Source organism: Polypterus senegalus, chromosome 10 (assembly GCF_016835505.1).
Source record: "Polypterus senegalus isolate Bchr_013 chromosome 10, ASM1683550v1, whole genome shotgun sequence".
NCBI classification, from domain to species: domain Eukaryota; kingdom Metazoa; phylum Chordata; class Cladistia; order Polypteriformes; family Polypteridae; genus Polypterus; species Polypterus senegalus.
Window position 1 is genome coordinate 5,883,271 of NC_053163.1, and position 21,440 is coordinate 5,904,710.

Genomic DNA, 21,440 nt, shown 5'->3' on the forward strand with positions numbered 1-21,440 from the left:
GGTTTTTTAATGGTGGCTGGAGTGCCACCAACCCCCCAAGTTTTTCCCTGCAGGTTGGAGGACCGACATTCAGGGCTGGATGCAGATTAACGTCATACCGAAGCCATTTCAATTTGTAACAAATTAAAATGACAACACTGGCCTACAGAATCGACCAGTTTTACACCAGTTCTGAGAAAATGGACGTCATGAAGTGAGGAGTCAATGGCTCCTTTTGCTCATTCATATATTTTGCTTGTTTGTCTTTAGTAGTTTCTCCGTTTTTCAGCAGGCAGCACCTGATCCCCACCCGTTGTATCTCTACTTCCAGACCATTTCTTCACTCGCTGCATTGTCTGCATAACCGGCTTGTTGCCGTGGCGACGAATCGCCAGCATCGGCATTCTCAGTTCCTACCGCTGGCACCTCGCTCAGTTTTGAGAAAGGTAGAAATCTCGGTAAGCTTAGCGTTTTGTCAGTTCCTGTTGCAGGCGTGCCTTACGTTTCTCAGCACCACTCTTATAATGTTTGCTACTGGCCGACGTGGTGTCGTATGGCGAGAGTATGAAAAGCGTCAAATTGTAATGGCTGACCCCTTCACCCACACCGGCAACTACACTACCAAGACTATTGCCTTGGCTAACCTGAGGCTTCTCAAGATTATAACAAGTTGTACTCCTTACAAATTAACCCCCAAACAACGAAAAAACAAAGCAAATAGTACACGGAAATGTAAAATCCAATGCGGATATGTTGAAAGTGATAAGAATACATACACACGAGGGCAGACGAATATTCAATAATATGTAAGTGCACACAAACCACCCGTGAATATTTATATATACAGGGTGGGCCATTTATATGGATACACCTTAATAAAATGGGAATGGTTGGTGATATTAACTTCCTGTTTGTGGCACATTAGTATATGTGAGGGGGGAAACTTTTCAAGATGGGTGGTGACCATGGTGGCCATTTTGAAGTCGGCCATTTTGGAATCCAACTTTTGTTTTTTCAATAGGAAGAGGGTCATGTGACACATCAAACTTATTGGGAATTTCCACAAGAAAAACAATGGTGTGCTTGGTTTTAACGTAACTTTATTCTTTCATGAGTTATTTACAAGTTTCTGACCACTTATAAAATGTGTTCAAGGTGCTGCCCATTGTGTTGGATTGTCTTCTCCCACTCTTCACACACTGATAGCAACACACAGAGGAGAAATGCTAGCACAGGCTTCCAGTATCCGTAGTTTCAGGTGCTGCACATCTCGTATCTTCACAGCATAGACAATTGCCTTCAGATGACCCCAAAGATAAAAGTCTAAGGGGGTCAGATCGGGAGACCTTGGGGGCCATTCAACTGGCCCACGACAACCAATCCACTTTCCAGGAAACTGTTCATCTAGGAATGCTCGGACCTGACACCCATAATGTGGTGGTGCACCATCTTGCTGGAAAAACTCAGGGAACGTGCCAGCTTCAGTGCATAAAGAAGGAAACACATCATCATGTAGCAATTTCACATATCCAGTGGCCTTGAGGTTTCCATTGATGAAGAATGGCCCCACTATCTTTGTACCCCATATACCACACCATACCATCAATTTTTTGTTCCAACAGTCTTGGAGGGATCTATCCAATGTGGGTTAGTGTCAGACCAATAGCGGTGGTTTTGTTTGTTAACTTCACCATTCACATAAAAGTTTGCCTCATCACTGAACAAAATCTTCTGCGTAAACTGAGGGTCCTGTTCCAATTTTTGTTTTGCCCATTCTGCAAATTCAGTGCGCCGATCTGGGTCATCACGTTGAGATGCTGCAGTAGCTGGAGTTTGTAAGGGTGCCATTTGTGAGTAGCTAATATCCGCCAAAGGGATGTTCGACTAATGCCACTCTCCAGTGACATGCGGCGAGTGCTACGCTGTGGGCTCTTGCTGAATGAAGCTAGGACAGCCACTGATGTTTCTTCATTAGTGACAGTTTTCATGCGTCCACATTTTGGCAAATCCAACACTGAACCAGTTTCACGAAACTTAGCAAGCAGTTTGCTAACTGTAGCATGGGAGATGGGTGGTCTCGTAGGGTGTCTTGCATTGAAATCTGCTGCAATGACCCGGTTACTGTGTTCACCAGACATCAACACAATTTCTATCCGCTCTTCACGTGTTAACCTCTGCGACATGTCAATGGCTGTAAACAAAGAGAAACTTGTAAATAACTCATGAAAGAATGAAGTTACGTTAAAACCAAGCACACCATTGTTTTTCGTGTGAAATTCCCAATAAGTTTGATGTGTCACATGACCCTCTTCCTATTGAAAAAACAAAAGTTGGATCCAAAATGGCCGACTTCAAAATGGCCACCATGGTCACCACCCATCTTGAAAAGTTTCCCCCCTCACATATACTAATGTGCCACAAACAGGAAGTTAATATCACCAACCATTCCTTGCCCCTAAATAATAAACGAATTATCACAGCACAGAAACACAAACACAGATTGATAATAAACAGCGGATGACATGTATACGATAAGCGAGTCCCAAAGCTGTAAAAGTCCGGCGGATATTGACGACTGGCTTCATCCCGACAATACAAAAACGACCTCCCCGTATGTGTCCTCGGCAATGGCTGGTGTGAATCCAAACCCTGGGGTTTCTCTGCACGGGTTACCGTAAACGTCGAATATCGATATTGAGAAGAGCAAGTAACAGAATGGCACAATAAACAGGATGATGGGTGGAAATAATTTCTACTTCCTTTTCACGATCTTTGTTCTCGTTCTCGTTCTCTCTCTCACTCTCTCCTCGACTCTCCTTTCCTTTATGCCCCTCTTGTTTAAATAATGACAGTCCTGGATGTCATTGGTGGAAAACAACAGGTAATTTCCATCTTGGAGTTGCAGTCTCCCTTCATCATCCTTCCTCTTTTATCTTACGGGGACAACATTTACTGATGCACACATATAGCATAGCAAACGGGATGATGAAAACAAAACGAACGCAGCACGGACAAGAACAAATACTTATTATTAGGTGGCCCCGCTACAAAATCGTTCAAATATTTGGCATGTGCCGGCTCACGGGGACCGTAACTTAACAACAGAATTGCTATCATTAACCGTTTACATGTTTGAATTTCGAAACCTTTTGACATTTAATCAAAGTACAAAAGTAAAAATTATTTACGATAATATTGTACATTTACATTATTCATGTAACGTCCTTCAAAAATTCTTCCGCTCACGTCTGCTATGGTACGCCAAAGGTCGCCAAATTTGGGAATGTTCAGTTCTCAGTAAGGCCGACTAGGCCGTATTGTGCCTCCGCATTCCCAAAGTCTAAATCTGTGTAAACTGTTGGCCTGCCGAATACGTCATATCATCATGGATTGCCTGCTGATGGTGCAAACATGTTAATGAAACTGATTCCTCTCCAGTCACCCCTAAAAATCCACGTGCCAGAGTGGTCCTTCAGAGCGATGCCATAGGGCAGGGGTGTCCGAATCCAGTCTTGGAGGGCCGCAGAGCCCGCAGGTTTTCATTCTAACCATCTTCTTCATTAGTGACCAATTACTGATAATTAACTTCTTAACGATCTTCATTTTGATTTACTTGACTCAAACCCCTGAATTGTTTTTTTTTTTCCCTTAATTAGCAGCCAAAAAATAACGAGACCCAAAAAGACCCATCACACGATATCTGAAAATAAAGAAAGGTGAAGGTCTCAGTAAGGCTGATCTGCTCAGGTACACCAGAACATCTTGACGGTGTTCTTAGGAAAAAAAGAAAATCAACAGTTTTGGAAATGTCTGCTGTGGCAGAATGAGAGGAGCAACAACGAGATTTGGAATTAAATAACGGGCTTAATGAACAACAAGAAATCGGCTTCTCATTAAGAAACTGGTTGGAGTTTGAAGCCCCAGTTTAGCTGGTCATCTGTTGGCTCGTTTCACGTCTCATTTCTGTTTGGCTGCTATTTAATGAAGAAAAGAATCAATTCAGGAGACTGAATCCTTAAAAACAAGGCTATTAAATGGAACGGAAAAGGAGTTAATTAGCAGCGAAAACTCTCACTGATTAGGAAAAGGGTTAGAATGAAAACCTGCAGCCAGTGCGGCCCACCAGGGTCAGGAGCTGGAAGCCTCTGCCATAGGAGAACCACTTTCGGTTCCCAAAAGACGTATCTACATGAAGGTCCCAGAAAGAACTTCTTGTTTATTTAGATCCAAAATTAGCTATGAATATCAGAATCAGAATATCAGAATATTAGAATATCTTTATTGTCATTGCAACACATACAATGAAATTAGGTGTGGTCCCTGCAGTGTTGAAATATAAATAAATATAATTACTAAAGGATAGGAAAGGATAAGAAGAAATGAGGTCGAACACAAACATTCAACATGAGACCTTAATTGCACATGAAACATTGTGTCACACGATGTCATCTATTGCACTGCTGCACTGGAGGTGGCGACAGGGTAGAAACTGCTATTCAGTTTATTAGTCTTTGCTTTGATGCTCCCATATCTTTTGCCTGATGGAGAGAACATGTCATGAGTGGGGTGTGAGGAGTCTTTAAGCAACAGATGAATGGCTCAGGATTTTATAAGGGACTCTCACTGTATGAAATAACGCAAGCAGGTTTTCTCAGTCTACAATCTAAATACATTACAGATGACAGTTTTTCTTTTCTACATATTAAAGTTTCTCAAAGCACAAAAGAAACAACTCCATATGCAAGGAGCCCTGCCCGGAATGGTCAATTTGGTCAAGCCCGAGTTCTCCAAGGAGCCACACAGCCCAGTAAAGAACTATAAAATGCCATTAAAGAAGCAGAATGTCTAAGAGTGGTCTGTCTGCATGCAGTCAATGGTCACAGTCTGTCTGTCCTCCTATAGGTGAGGCCGACACTCTCTATTGTCCTCTCAGCCCCCGTGTTGTTGTCTTTGGTAGGTATGCTTCATCTCTTCATCTCTCTCGGTCGGTCTGTCTGTCTGTCTGTCTGTTCTCCTTATCTTTCCATCCGTTTCCTGTGCGCCGTTCGTTGTGCAGGCTGTGTAACTGAGTGGCTGGAATCCCCCAAATTACTGGGCTAATACTCCCCAGCCTCAGCACTTTGTACAAAAATATCTTATAAGTGTTCATCTCTGTGTGTCATGTCAAGCACTTTGGGGCGGCGCTCCATGTGAATAACCCTGTACATGTTCTGTCCGTGTTATCTGTTAGGTTGGCCACAATGACTCAGGCATCCTGCTTAAACTATTCTCGGCACCCTCGGCACTGCAGCCTTTCTGCCTCTCGTTGCTGCACACGCTCTGTTATGTTGCTTTTCCACTACAAACGAGAAGCAGATGGACCACTGCTAAGCCTCCACCACCTTCCATTAGAAGGTGTTCAGACTCACCCAGCTCCCTTGGGTTCCTGATAAGGATTTAGTAGTGGAAGCCACCACTCATGGTAGTGAGATGTTTGCAGATGATTTTGTGACGGAGGTAACAGCCTTGGATGCTTTCATGCAAATCGCTCACTTCATTTGACTGTAGTGCGATACTCACTCGCCCATGTTGATTTCTGGATGGTGTTCATGTAAAGGCTAGAACAGTGAAAAGAGCGAGAAAGAAATATATTCATCTAACAAAGACGGAAAACAGCGTCACCTCTCGTTAATTTTCCACGTGGGCAGATGCTCAAATACCTGCTGCTTTGACTGCGGAGATCGGGGTTCTGCTGTCATCTCCTTTAAAGTCTTGCCTACCTCTGACTCCTGGTTTTTGTGGAAAAGCAGCATCATTGCTCTTTGCTCTCACCTTCACGCCTCCAGCCATCTGATTGCACTCCTCTTCCCCCTCACTCTGTGCTCACCCCACACTCCGCTACACCTGCCGCTCCACTCCATCTCCTTGATTTCTATGACATCCTTCCCCTCCCCGTGCGTCTATTTTATTTTTTGAAGTCCTTGGCTGACTCCTGGTTATCTTCTCTAGATGCTTTGCTTGCTGACCTGGAGACCACGACCTCCCATATTGCAAAGAGGCCAGTACTTCTTTCTGACCCCCTGCTTGGACCGCAGGCTGTTTCTAGCGACACGGGACTGGGTCAGGTTTACTCAAACGGGACGGAAAATGATGTCAGGCCACTGCCACCTGCATATACCCCTCAACAGGTAAGTAGCGATCGCCTGGGTAACATTAGTGTGTCACTGGGCTATCCCAGCATGCACAGCCTAGCTCAGCCTTTTACTCGGGAGCAGAGAGGGTCTTCAAAATGCTCAAAAGCGAAGGCTGAATTTGTCCGATTGAATAATGAATTTTGTTCTGGAGAACACCCAAGGGAAACTAAAGGGAAGTCTAGGAGGAATTTGTTCATGAAGAGGTTCATAAGAATTTGGAACAAACTACTACCGTCTGTGACGTCGTCAAGTCTGATGACATATCAATGATATCTGAGCCAGAGGTTAGGACAGCTCAGCCATCAGCCATCCAAATGAGCAACACATGGACTGATAAGTCTTCTCCGATGTCTTTGTCAGGCCAATGAATAAGCTTAAACAAAGCTGTAGCCTCCCAGCAGCCCCTGCTCGGTCTTTCTGGCTGGTGGTGGCTTCACCTTCGTGTTGTCGGTGCTGTCAGATTCTGTCTTGCTCCTTTTAGATCTCTTTGACATGGGCTCACCCCGTACTGAAAGGGATTTATAGACCAGGCCTAAACCGTTTGGTCCTTTACTTACTGAAATATTTGGAGCCTGAAGTGCCGTCATCTTGGCCCGCCCGATCCTACGTGTGTCTAGATTCTCCTGGAGGCTCTTGCTGCTAAGTGTCACTGGCATGTGAATTTGTTTCTTTGTGGTTTGCAGTCAGCTGGAAAACATTTACTTGGAGATCACTCCCACCACTTGGAGGTTTGTTTTGTTGGATACTGCTGATTTATGGCCAAGCATAATCTCGACATGTCAAATATGTGGGGCTTCACCACCTTCAGATTCCACCCTGTTAGCTTCGAGGATGTATGGCTGCTTGATCTCGGGAGTCTACGCTTCATAGACCTGAGCAGCCTTTGGTTTTCTGATTTCCTGAGGGATATGATAGAATTATGAGGGCTCCATATCAAATTAGCCTTATAATTCTGTAAGCTACCTGTGCTTTGTCTTGGTAGAGATCTCTGTTCCTCTCCTTTCCCTTTTTGTATTATTAATATGTAGCCTTTGTCAGAATGCCTCAAATCTCAGACTTACCACTGTTTCTGAGGTATTGTACTTTATAACTTCTCCCCACCTTCCCTTCTACATTTATAACCAAAGGCAATTTACACAATTAGGTGTAGTAAAAGGCAAGCAGGAGATAAGTTACAATTTAAACAATGTGTTATTGATAATATTCATAAATAACAACAATATGCAAAGTACGTTTGAATATTGGCAACCATACAACCTGATAACTGCTGATGTGTAGCTTCCTCATTGGTGGTCAGCTTTCTTCAGAGCAGGCCGCATTTCCTTTCTCATTACGGCTGCCGAGCTGTGCTCTTCATTGTGTTGTCCTTTTCAGCTCATGGTGTGTGATGGTCTTTCATCAGTTTGGTGAGAGAGAGAGAGTGGGGTAAAGCAAGCAAATTTATAAATGTTCTGTCCAACCCCTACAGCCAATAGGGCGTCGTGGTACTTAAAGGCTTCTGATATGAGCCAATTCCAAACTTCAGACCAATGGGGGGACAGAACACCTTCACACCTGTCACACCCCCCAAACCATATGTTAAGGTAAAGCTTGGAAATTAGGCAGCCTGGCTGTCCTGTGGGGGTTGACTGAGAGACTTCAGCAGAGAAACATTAGCCAAACTTGTTGGAGGCGCTTCATCCCAACCCTGTCGTAAAAAAAGAGACTCAGTCGTAAATTTGCCTAAATGTATTTACAATTATATAAAAAAAATAATTATTTGTGCTCCTTCTGTCACGCAGATGCTAATTTAAGGAGAAGGGTCCAGCTGCAGCCTGCAATATCTATGGCACAGGTCAGGTAATGCCCACAACATCAGTCACAAAACGCCCAACCCTCCAACAACCCTAATCTTAACCACAGCGTAAAGGGGCCCTAATGCTAATCCTAGTCTAATGCGATGGGTGTTATGTGACTAACGTTGAGGGCATTTCGTGATGTTGAGGCGTTACATAACTCACCTCATAGGTACAGCGGCCTGAAATTACACTCTGTTGAAATTAAGTGGAGACTGTTCATTTGAAAATAGCACCCCAGCAAGCAATAAGCTGGTATGTATTTTTATCTTACCAGAACTTACCTCAAATTTGGACAATTTCTCGAAATTAGTAGCCAAAATCCATGTGCACGGCCACGCTAACACTTCACTTCCATCAGGCGGATGTAGTTTCCACCACGACTGCTAGATGGTGTGACCAGTGCTTCCAATACGATCCTTGGTACGTATCGAATACGCATCAACTGGAATTGACGGGGTACATACGCCACCTGGAAGCGGTTTGAAGCAATTTTACGACAATCGTCTACAAGGTGTTAAACCATCAAGTCATTGCTGTTATTATCAATACTGTAACACTAATATTACATTTGCTTTGTCTAAGTTACAAATAAAGACATGCAAAATGTTTATCAACTTGTATGCAAAATTTCACATCACACCAACCTGTCAATCAAATCTACACATTGTGCTTCTGTTTTCATCTTTCCAAATTGCAATCTCGTTTTTGCTGCTGTTCCAGAACTCTGAAGATTCCCTTGCAGTCGAATGGAATGGGAGACATTGTGAAACAGCCTCACCATTCTCACTTTGCTGGCCTCCCAGAACTGAAGGGAGCCCATGGCCATTTATTTCTCTGATTAAATCCCTGCTGAGCTCATCAGGTTTTTTTTGTCTTTATTGAATTTGGGAGAAACAGTTTATAAGTGACCAATACGGGACTGTTGGTCAACTTCTTGAAAGCACTTTAGCTATCGACTGACTGCGCTAGCACTCGTGTCAGGTGTTTTCATATATGCCAGGGGTGGTGGGCAAAGTCGTTCCTGGAGGGCCACAGTGGCTGCAGGTTTTTGCTCCAATCCAATGGCCTAATAAGAAGGGTTTGGTGGCAACTGGGCGACAGTCAACTCGGCGAAAAGACAAGTCAGCGAAAGACAAGTCGGTGAAAAGACAACTCGGTGAAAGACAACTCAGTGAAAAGACAAGTCGGCGAAAAGACAAGTCGGCGAAAGACAACTCAGTGAAAAGACAAGTCGGCGAAAAGACATGTCGGCGAAAAAGACAACTCGGTGAAAGACAACTCAGTGAAAAGACAAGTGGGCAAAAGACAACTCGGCGAAAAGACAACTCGGCGAAAGACAAGTCGGCGAAAAGACAAGTCGGCGAAAGACAAGTCGGCGAAAGACAGTTTGATGAAGAAACAACTTGGCGAAATACAACTCGGAGACATCCTTTACCAGCTAGGTAATAGTTAGGTTCAAAGAGATTTTTTAATTATATTTAAATGAAATCGTGATTTAAAATGTTGAAAATAAATTTATATAATTGACAAACGAACTTTACTCTGCAGATGAAACAAACTCAATCTTACATTATCTAGTGCAATGAAAATTGCTAATCCCTTATATAAATTGTGTTGATTGTAATCATATGATAACGTTATTTAGAATACAAAAGGTGACCTGCGAGTGCAGCTTAGGGAATATCTTTACTCTCAACGTATTGGGACTCTCATAAAGCAGGTGATTCTGTGGATTTTCCGGCGCCCTACGTTGTCATTTAAATAGCATTAAAAAATCTCTTTGAACCTAACTATTCCCTAACTGGTAAAGGATGTCGCCGAGTTGTCTTTTCGCCGAGTTGCCCCTGAATGAATAAGAAGCACTTATTCCTCAAGTAACACTTCTGCTTCCCTTTAGTGGTCTCGCTCGTTAAGATTTTGAAGCCTAATTGCATATTGAAGCCTTAAACAGATGTATTCTCGGTTTTTAATTGCTCCTTATTAGCAATAAGATGTAAATGACAAAGGAAAGCAGCCGTTCTCCATTTAGCTTGTTTCCATGCGTAGTTATCATACACTATTAGGTTTCATTTAGGGTTGCCAGATTAGAAAATTAGAAATACGGGACACTCTTAAAATCTCTCTCTGTATTGCGATATATATATTACCGGCAATGTAGGAAAAGCAGGCAATGTATAGAATGCATGCCATGTTTAGACAAAGTATGAAATATCTGAATTATTTTAATATTATATGTACTTTCCCTAAGCATTGTATAGAATGACAAATGCTATTTAGGCAAAGTATTGTCTTTTGGCATTGCATACAATGCCTAGGAAATGCGTGACATATTAATCGTTTCATACTTGGACATCCCATTTTTGGCATTCTATACATTGCTGGTAACATATATAAATGTATACTTGCCCCCCACACACCCAGACCAATATATTATATAAAAGTAGAGATATAAGTTAAAAACATAAAGCAAGGATTTTAATGGGTCATGAGGAAAACAAAAGTAAAATCATTTGAAAAGTATTTACTGAAAGTACAATCACATACACCACAGTTTGCTTCCAAACAGTTTCTGCCTTGTTTGATGAATGTCCATTCGCTAGAATCTTCATCACGAAATACGTCACTTACGTTTTGGCATCTTGGGATGGATGGATTAGTTTTTAAGTTAGAAAAAAAGTGGGCAGTGGCAAGTAGTGACAACACCCTTTGATGACAGTCACCGTATGTGGCAATGCTGAGAGAGAACTGCGCAGCCGAGCGGCCGGAGAGCACATCGGTAAGAGCGTCACCGTCCTCAGCCAGCCGGAGCAACTGAACAGGCTGCCAACGGGCAGCAAACACGAGTTCCCTCGTTATATTTGGGTTCTTTTCATCAAGAGAATCTGAGAAAAGAAAGTAGAATTACTTATTAAGTTACAACTAAGTACCGTAAGAAGGTAGTAACAGTATATGTTTATTATGAAATTTGAAAATGAACTAAACACGGAACTTTTGGGTGTCCCTGAAAGGTCAGTACAGGACAGGGGACAAAATGATCAAATATGGGACATGTCCCGTATATACTGTAAGGGACATCTGGCAACCCTAGTTTCATTAAATACTTGGAAGAAAAGTAAAGAGAAAAAAGTGAAGGACTGAGAATTACTTGTCCGTTTTTTAAACTTGGAAAGGACAAATGACTTGACATGGCGGAGTTAAAGCACCAGCACACCAAGACATTTAAATATCGGCAAAGACTGTTTTCTAATGAAGCAACTTGGTTGGATCAAAAACCTGCAGCCATGGCGGCCCTCCAGGACTGACTTTGCCCATCCTTGATACAGTCCTATGAAAAAGTTTGGGAACCCCTCTTAAAAATTTGGATTTTTGTTTCTCATTGGCTGAGCTTTCAAAGTAGCAACTTCCTTTTAATATACGACATGCCTTATGGACACAGTAGGATTTCAGCAGTGACATTAAGTTTATCGGATTAACAGAAAATATGCATCATAACAAAATTAGACAGGCACCCCAACAGAGATGTGACATCAATACTTAGTTGAGCCTCCTTCTGCTCCTTTGACCCTCTCGACGCTGTCCTCCTGTAGCCTCTGATGAGTGTCTGGATACTGGATGGAGGTATTGGTGGCCATTCTTCATACAAAATCTCTCCAGTTCAGTTCAACTTGATGGACAGCCTGTTTCAAATCCTCCCATAGATTGTCGATGATATTCAAGTCAGGGGACTGTGACGGCCATTCCAGGACACTGGACTTCTCCCTCTGCATGAATGCCTTTGTGTTTTGGCTCATCGTCTTGTTGGAATATCCAACCCCTGCTTAGGTAACTTCAACTTTGTGACTGATGCTTGAACATTATCCTGAAGAATTTGTTGATATCGGGTTGAATTCATCCGACCCTCGACTTTAACAAGGGCCCCAGTCCCTGAACTGGCCACACAGCCCCACAGCATGATGGGACCTCCACCAAATTTGACAGTAGGTAGCCGGTGTTTTTCTTGGAATGCGATGTTCTTCTTCCGCCATGCAAAGCACTTTTTGTTCTGACCAAATAACTCCATTTTTGTCTCATCAGTCCAAAGCACTTTGTTCCCAAATGAATCTGGCTTGTCTAAATGAGCCTTTGATACAACAAGCGACTCTGTTTGTGGCGTGAGTGCAGAAAGGGCTTCTTTCTCATCTCCCTGCCATACAGATGTTCTGAATTGTAGAACGATGTTCAGATACACCATCTGCAGCGAGATGTTCTCGCAGGTCTTTGGAGGTGATCTGTGGTTGTCTGTCACTATTCTCACAATCCTGCCTCTTCATATTCCGCTCCTGTATTTTTCTTGGCCTGCCAGACGTGCTGAGTTGGTTTAACAGCAACTGTGCCTGTGGCCTTCCATTTCCTGATTCCATTCCTTCCAGTTGAAACTGACAGTTTAGACCTCTGAGATGGCTTTTGTAGCCTTCCCTAAACCAGGAGACTCAACAATCTTTGTTTTCAGATCTTTGGAGAGTTGCTTTGATGATCCCATGCTGTCTATCACTCTTCAGAGGAGAGTCAAAGGGAAGGAAGCACAACTTGCTATTGACCACCTTAAATACCTTTGACCACTCGTGATGGACACTCCTGTCTGTGAAGTTCAAGGCTTAACGCGCTCATCATACCAAGTAATCAGCATTGAGCAGTGACAGGCATTCAAATCAGCAAAATGACAAGGGGACCCACATTTGTGCACAGCCAGTTTTTCACATTTGATTTAATTTCATAAACTAAATACTGCGTCACTAAAAATCTTTGTTCTGAAAACACCGCAGTACTCCTAGGAAATGAAAGACACACCACTGTGATCTTTATTGTTGAAAGGAGAGTCAATTATCATGCAGGCTGAGAGGGGGTCCCAAACTTTATCACATGACTGTGTATGTTTAAGTCGTTGTTGAATGTCAGGAGCGGAGAGACGGACTCCTTTGGGAGAACTGAGATCTTGGCATTTCTTCAAAAAAACAAAGCAAGTCAACCAGTTTGTTACAATAAACTGTGAACATGTGATAGGACTTTATTTTTCATTAAGTTAGGAGACCTCCTTTAGATGAAAATGCTAGCTTATGAAGCCTGCCATTTTTGTACGTATCTCCAATTTGCTTGTGACCTTTAGGCATCGGTTATATTCAGGTTTAAATTTTCATTACATGCACAACGTAGTGTGAAGGATGTGGTGAGGATTCCTTTTGATCCTAACGGCATGTTGCCCAACTCCTCTTGTTTGTCACCTAACCCTATCAGATCTCCTTCTTCCTCAATGCTTGGACACGCTGGGTCCAAAACTCTCAAGTCTCGATGGTCTGGTGGAGTCTTTCAATGGCGAGTGGCCGCACTCCAGTTGCAGTCCAGTCACGGTAGATCTCTTTGGTATGTCATTGAATTCTATTCTTGCCTGGTCCTGACCGATCTCACTGGCTTGTCGATGAATGTCTTCGTATGCATGATCCTTGGTGACCATTCCATGTTACCGTTCTCTCTGGTCGTAGCCTTGAATGACAAGTTTGATCTTTTTCGCTTTAAGCCATTTGTAATATGTCTGAATATGTGTTTTATATTGCTTGGTTCTTATTGAACCCACTCATCCATCCATTCTCCACCTCACTTGTTCAGTTCAGGGTCAAGCTGGCAGCAACAAACCCCGGGCAGGGTGCTGATACACAACACGCTCATTCAAATAAAATGGAGGTGCCAGAGAATGACCCGTCTCTGAATGTAGACAAAACTCAGGCAGACTACGAGTGACCATCTGCCACTGAACATTGACGGCTCAACTGTGGAGGTCGAAATAGCACCAAATTCCTGGGTGTCCACCTGGCAGAGAACCTCACCTGGTCCTACACCACCAGCACTTTAGCCAAGAAAGCCCAGCAGCGGCTCTACTTCCTGTGTAGGCTGAGAAAAGCCCATCTTCCACCAGCTACTCTAACAACGTTCTACAGAGGAACCATAGAGAGCATCCTGAGCAACTGCATCACTGTCTGGTTTGGAAATTACACGGTCAGGGATCGTAAAGCCCTACAACAGGTAGTGAAGACAGCTGAGAAGATCATCGGTGTCTCTCTTCCTTCCGTCATGGACATTTACACCAAATGCTGCATCCGCAAAGCCACCCGCATTGTGAATGACCCAACACTCCCTTCACACTCACTGTTTATATTCTTGCCATTGGGGAAAAAGATATCGAAATATTCTGGTGGCCCTCACCACCAGAATGTGGAACAGTTTTTTGCCCCAAGCAGTCAGATTCCTGAACACTTGTGGACTGGTCTGACATTTGATAGATGTGCTCTGCTCTGCAATGTTGCACATGGTTGCACATTTGACTCCCATGCACCTTGTTACATATTATGTGTCTTTATGTTACATGTCGTACGGTGCATCCGGAAAGTCTTCACAGCGCATCACGTTTTCCACATTTTGTTATGTTACAGCCTTATTCCAAAATGGATTAAATTCATTTTTTTCCTCAGAATTCTACACACAACACCCCATAATGACAACGTGAAAAAGTTTACTTGAGATTTTTGCAAATTTATTAAAAATAAAAAAAACTGAGAAATCCCAAGTCCATAAGTATTTACAGCCTTGGCCATGAAGCTCTCAAATTGAGCTCAGGTGCCTCCTGTGTCCCCTGATCATCCTTGAGATGTTTAATTGGAGTCCACCTGTGGTCAATTCAGTTGACTGGACATGATTTGGAAAGGCACACACCTGTCTATAGAAGGTCCCACAGTTGACAGTCCATGTCAGAGCACAAACCAAGCATGAAGTCCAAGGATTTCTCTGTAGACCTCCGAGAGGATTGTCTCGAGGCACAAATCTGGGGAAGGTTACAGAAAACTTTCTGCTGCTTTGAAGGTCCCAAAGAGCACAGTGGCCTCCATCATCCATAAGTGGAAGAAGTTCGAAACCACCAGGACTCTTCCTAGAGCTGGCCGGCCATCTAAACTGAGCGATCGGTGGAGAAGGGCCTTAGTCAGGGAGGTGACCAAGAACCCGATGGTCACTCTGTCAGAGCTCCAGAGGTCCTCTGTGGAGAGAGGAGAACCTTCCAGAAGGACAACCATCTCTGCAGCAATCCACCAATCAGGCCTGTATGGTAGAGTGGCCAGACGGAAGCCACTCCTTAGTAAAAGGCACATGGCAGCCCGCCTGGAGTTTTCCAAAAGGCATCTGAAGGACTCTCAGACCATGAGAAACAAAATTCTCTGGTCTGATGAGACAAAGATTGAACTCTTTGGTGTGAATGCCAGGAGTCACGTTTGGAGGAAACCAGGCACCGCTCATCACCAGGCCAATACCATCCCTACAGTGAAGCATGGTGGTGGCAGCATCAGGAACTGGGAGACTAGTCAGGATAAAGGGAAAGATGACTGCAGCAAAGTACAGAGACATCCTGGATGAAAACCTGCTCCAGAGCGCTCTTGATCTCAGACTGGGGCGACGGTTCATCTTTCAGCAGGACAGCGACCCTCAGCACACAGCCAAGATATCAAAGGAGGGCTTCAGGACAACTCTGTGAATGTCCTTGAGTGGCCAGACTTGAATCCGACTGAACATTTCTTGGAGAGATCTTAAAATGGCTGTGCACCGACACTTCCTATCCAACCTGATGGAGCTTGAGAGGTGCTGCAAAGAGGAATGGGCCAAACTGGCCAAGGATAGGTGTGCCAAGCTTGTGGCATCAGATTCAAAAAGACTTGAGGCTGGAATTGCTGCCAAAGGAGCATCGACAAAGTATTGAGCAAAGGCTGTGAATACTTATGGACATGGGATTTCTCAGTGTTTTTATTTTTAATAAATTTGCAAAAACCTCAAGTAAACTTTTTTTCACATTGTCATTATGGGGTGTTGTGTGTAGAATTGTGAGGAAAAAAATGAATTGAATCCATTTTGGAATAAGGCTGTAACATAAGAAAATGTGGAAACAGTGATGCGCTGTGAATACTTTCTGGATGCACTGTATGTTCTATGTAGCACCAAGGTCCTGGAGGAACGTTGTTTCGTTTCACTGTATGCTGCACTATGGTGTATGGATGAAATCACAATAAATGCTCTTGAATCTTGAATGGGGACGTACGTGCTTGTTGCATGTTGGTCAGACGTTCAAGTGAGAATTTCACCGTACTCTTTTAACTGTGATAATTTGATTACTATTACTTCTGCTCCTCCAATGCTAAGCCAATGAAGAGAAACCGAATAGCACTGAAGGAGTAGGAGCCATAACTAGGATGCCAGGAGACACAGGGAGGGCATGCAAACCTCACATAGGTGGTGATGGTGTCATGATTTGAACCCGGGATGGTGAAGCAACAGGAGCGGAGTCTTACCTTATATAAGACACTAGAAGACACTAAAATGAATGTATTTTGGCTGATTTTGTTATTCTGCGACTAAACTGTAACAGCTTTTGATCCTGTCTCAGGAAGTGTTACCTGGTGCCTCCACCATTGGGCTGTTAACTGTCAAGGTGGTGGGTTCAGTCCTGCCCTTTGTCTCCGTCTGAGCACCACTGAAAGCCACTTAACATGTACAGCCGTGACCAAACGTTTTGAGAATGACACAAATATTCATTTTCGCAAAGTTTGCTGCTTCTGTGTTTTTAGATCTTTTTGCTTTATGGCCTGGTGCGCCATCATGTTGGTCACCAAACTGTTCTTGGATGGTTGGGAGAAGTTGCTCTCATTGATGTTTTGGTCTCATTCTTTATTCAGGGCTGTGTTTTTAGGCCAAATTGTGAGTTAGAAGCAACCCCACGTGACATGAATGGTCTCAGGATGCTTTACTGCTGGTGTGACACAGGACTGATGGTAGCGCCAAACAATCGGAAAGGGGATTTATCTGAGACAATGACTTGACCCCAGCAGTCCTCAGCAGTCCAATCCCAAAATATCAGTCTGTCCCTTTGCTGCCCTACTTGACCCCCACCAGGCCATCCTCCAAAAGTCTTCACCTCACTCACACCTGCCTGCTGCCATTGCTGAGCCAGCTCTGCCCTGGTGGTGCCCCCTTGATCCCGAACCATTAATAAAGAAAGGGCCCAAAACATCCTCTGAGAACAACTTCTCCCAACCATCCAAGAACAGTTTGGTGACAAACGTGATGGAGCACCAGGCCATCAGGCAAAAGTGACAACTAAGTGGCTCGGGAAACAAGGGGTCCATGGCCAGGAAACTCCCCAGACCTTTAATCCCATTGAGAACTTGTGATCAATCCTCAAGATTGTGGGAGGACAAACAAAAACCCACAAATCCTGATTCTACAAGAATGGGCAGCTGCCATCAGTCAGGATTTGGCCCAGAAGTTGATTGCCAGCCTGCATGCCAGGGCAGATTGCAGAGGTCTTGAAAAAGAAAGAAAGGCCAACACTGCAGATAAGGACTCTAAATAAACTTCATGTCATTGTCAATCAAAGCCTTTGAAACTTCTGAGCTGCTTGTCATTCTACTTCAGTACACCAGAGAAACATCTGACAAGAAGATCTAAAAACACTGAAGCCGCAGACTCTGTGAAAATTCATATTTGTGTCATTCTCAAAACTTTTGTAGAAAATAGAAAAATCTACATTAACGGGAATGAAGTGCATTGATGTCATAGCCACTATGGAGAGACTTTGTACAACATTCTCGTTGAGTCTGATTTCCTAAATCTTACTAGCATGTCAATGGACTTCTTCTGACCCTGAGGGTCTGCAGCCAGCGTCTGTATTGAAGGTTGGCCATGTTTTATTCTTAACATTCTGCAGCAGCTTTTATTTGACTAAAACCTTTGTGTAGCTAAGACATCGTGCGACCCTCACCTGGATTACGCTAACAGATGGATGCTTTAAGTGGCCAACCTGCTCGGAAATCCCAATAGCATGTCCAATGACTCAGTTACTGGATTCTTACTTTCCAAGAAGGCACGTTCTAGAACACGATGCTCTTAACTGTTTCTGATTGGTCTGTGAGTGGAACTGCTTGTTGCAATATCTTTACCACATATATTATTTTAAGACCAAAGTCTTCCAGAGTCGTGTAACATCATTCACAGTAATGCATGGGAATGGCTACTTGATCCTTTCTGTCATGTGACTCCATTCCTAGTCCTGGTGGGTCAAACTAGCCGGTGGCTTCAATTCTTTGGAACGCGACCCTGTGTTCAGTTTGAAGTACATCTGTGGTGTGCTTTTAACTGCTAGAGGCTCGATGTTTTGGTTGATTGAGTGTGTTTGCATGTTAGTTAGTTAGTTAGTCAGTTTGTTCATTCGTTCGTTCATTTGTTCGTTGGTTCATTTGTTCGTTAGTCAGTTAGTCAGTTAGTCAGTTCGTTCGTTCCTTAGTTTATTCGTTTGTTAGTTAGTTAGTCAGTTCGTTTGTTCGTTAGTCAGTTAGTTAGTTAGTTCATTTGTTCGTTCCTTAGTTCGTTCGTCCGTTAGTTAGTTAGCTAGTTAGTCAGTTAGTCAATTCATTCATTCGTTAGTTAGCTAGTTAGTTAGTTAGTCAGTTTGTTCATTTGTTCGTTCGTTCGTTCATTTGTTCGTTGGTTCGTTTGTTCGTTCATTCGTTCATTCGTTCGTTAGTCAGTTAGTTAGTTTGTTTCTTCGTACGTTAGTCAGTTTGTTCGTTGCTTAGTTCGTTTGTTAGTCAGTTAGTTAGTTAGTCAGTTCATTCGTTAGTTAGTTAGCTAGTTAGTCAGTTTGTTCATTTGTTAGTTAGTTAGCTAGTTAGTTAATTAGTTTGTTCGTTAGATCCTCCCACGCTCCTTAGCGCATCGGGCAGCAAGTTCTCTCCAATAGACTCGATCAGCTTCCTCCAGCAGTAGAGTGTCAGTTTTCAGATCCCCCCAAAAACGTTGACCTCCAAGTGTTGCTTGGCCTGCTCGTCTTTGGTGGTGTCCGGCGCATGGCGAACTTTGGAATCCATTGGGTTTGAAGGCGCAGTGTGTGTCCGGCTAAGCGCATCCTGCGGTCTGTGATCTCAGGCCACTCCGCCTCAGCACCTCGTCATTTGTAACATTCTCCCCGTGTGAGATGCTGAGTATTCGGCGGAGTCGCTGCTGGTGAAGGACGTGGCGCTCGTGAGGAATCCGCTTTGTGCTCCTCCATGTTTAGATGGCAGTTGGGATGACAATGGTGGCGTACGGTTGAATTGTTAATGGTGTACTGACAGATGAGGAGGACCAGGCGTGGTGTAAACGCCTTACCAATCGGACATTTCATGTGTGGTTCACTAAATCCGTAATAAGACTTTACAAGCACGTGGAAGTGAATTTAACAGTAAATATTTAATCTTAGTTAATTGTAACATTTCATCTGATTGCAATAATTCATTGTTGTACTAGTAACTGACTTACTACAATGTATGTCTCATTTTTTGAGTCAATGCGGACTAATTCCGATGCTGTTAAACCCCCCATTTCCTTAATGCATGTCCCTTTTTGGGGGCTGAGTGTGCTAACTGGTTGACAGGTTTGTCCATTGAAGCAGATCTCTGCATTGCGTGGGCACTTTTAGTTTTTTGATGAGTTATGAATCTTTAATTCATTATAGCACAATTACCAGCATGAACCATCACGAGACACTTTAAGGGGCTAAACGGTGCGCATCGCAATATCAAACAAATGAACTGAAAAACATACCAGGGAGAAGAAAATACAAGTGTGCCTTCCACATTAGCTGGCCAGTCATCGTCTCTTACCTCTTTACAGACCGTTTCCACTGCTATGAAGTCTGGACCCCTTCCTCAAGTCAAGGATGCCGAACGACTGTACAGGTGAGTCCCGAGTGTGTGATCTCCGCTCAGCCGTCCATTGTTTTGTAAAACTTCTTATCCATTTCAAGGGTTTATAGGCAGAAGTCTAATTTCCTATACCTTTCATTCCAGCACCGTGTGCAAACCAAAGTCTCCTAAAACCAAAGAACAGATGGGTTTAAGTTCTTCCTCTGTCTTGGGAGGAGGACTCAGCGAGCTGGACCACCTGCTGCAAGAGCTCAATGCCACCCAGTTCAACATCACAGGTATGATGGACAAAGACGGAGGTTACGAAGAGTCCACGCATGATGGGTGCCTTTGTGGAATATTCATATTTTGGGGAACAAGATACGGCCTGGGATCCACATGGTTTAGATGGGCCTTGTTCAGAAAGCGGACGCCACTTGAGACGGCCTTCCCTTCACCCAAACACTAACCTTAAGGTTAATTAAAAAGATCCCTGATGTTAAGTCACTATTTTAGGGTTAAAATTATAACAGACGTGTGAAACCTACTTATATAAGTAATCTGAATTATTGTGAAACAACCAAGTGGCGTCCGCTCTCTGAATAAAAGCCGTTTCGATTTGTAAAACAATATACACTGCCTCAGATGTAATGATTTCTTTGAACTCATTTCATTAGGGTTTTCAGTGCAATACACACAATGTTTCTATGTATCAGTATACTGCTGCTGGATTATGGGAATTTCCCCTTGGGATTAATAAAGTATCTATCTATCTATCTATCTATCTATCTATCTATCTATCTATCTATCTATCTATTATATAGCGCCTTTCACTCTATCTATCTATCTATCTATCTATCTATCTATCTATTATATAGCGCCTTTCACTCTATCTATCTATCTATCTATCTATCTATCTATCTATCTATCTATCTATTATATAGCGCCTTTCACTCTATCTATCTATCTATCTATCTATCTATCTATCTATCTATCTATCTATCTATATATCTATCTATCTATCTATTATATAGCACCTTTCACTCTATCTATCTATCTATCTATCTATCTATCTATCTATCTATCTATCTATCTATCTATCTATTATATAGCGCCTTTCACTCTATCTATCTATCTATCTATCTATCTATCTATCTATCTATTATATAGCGCCTTTCACTCTATCTATCTATCTATCTATCTATCTATCTATCTATCTATCTATCTATCTATTATATAGCACCTTTCACTCTATCTATCTATCTATCTATCTATCTATCTATCTATTATATAGCACCTTTCACTCTATCTATCTATCTATCTATCTATCTATCTATCTATCTATCTATCTATCTATCTATCTATCTATCTATCTATCTATCTATCAATGCAAGTCAATCTAAACACAGCTGCATATTAAGGTTGGCATTCTCTGTCTGCATGACACTTTTATCAAGGTGGCCCACGAGATGATGGTTGCCTGTTAAGCGACTTGTTCAGAGTTTCGCTGCGATTCAAAATGAGACCGGAGTTACCAACTTAATCTGCATCACCCTGGCACTTGCCTTGGTTATACAGAACAGCTTGGCATTTAACACTGCTGTACCATCAAACATGAAACTTGTTTAATAAGCGGGCAGCATGGTGGTGCAGTGGGTAGCGCTGCTGCCTCACAGTTAGGAGACCCGGGTTCACTTCCTGGGTCCTCCCCGTGTCTGCGT

At 43.0% G+C, this 21,440-nt stretch overlaps 1 protein-coding gene across 3 annotated transcripts in view; it reads left to right on the top strand.

The window, feature by feature from the left end:
- Positions 1–21,440, top strand: part of LOC120536609 (transforming growth factor beta-1-induced transcript 1 protein-like) — a 51,285-nt gene that overhangs the window by 13,919 nt on the left and 15,926 nt on the right. For 2 of the 3 annotated variants that reach the window (XM_039765015.1, XM_039765013.1), the window contains exons 2-5: positions 4,882–4,932; positions 5,968–6,146; positions 19,709–19,773; positions 19,885–20,018. In XM_039765015.1, the coding sequence (XP_039620949.1) occupies positions 4,882–4,932; positions 5,968–6,146; positions 19,709–19,773; positions 19,885–20,018 (429 nt within the window). The remainder of the gene's footprint in view (positions 1–4,881; positions 4,933–5,967; positions 6,147–19,708; positions 19,774–19,884; positions 20,019–21,440) is intronic. The other variant, XM_039765014.1, reaches the window with a different exon arrangement.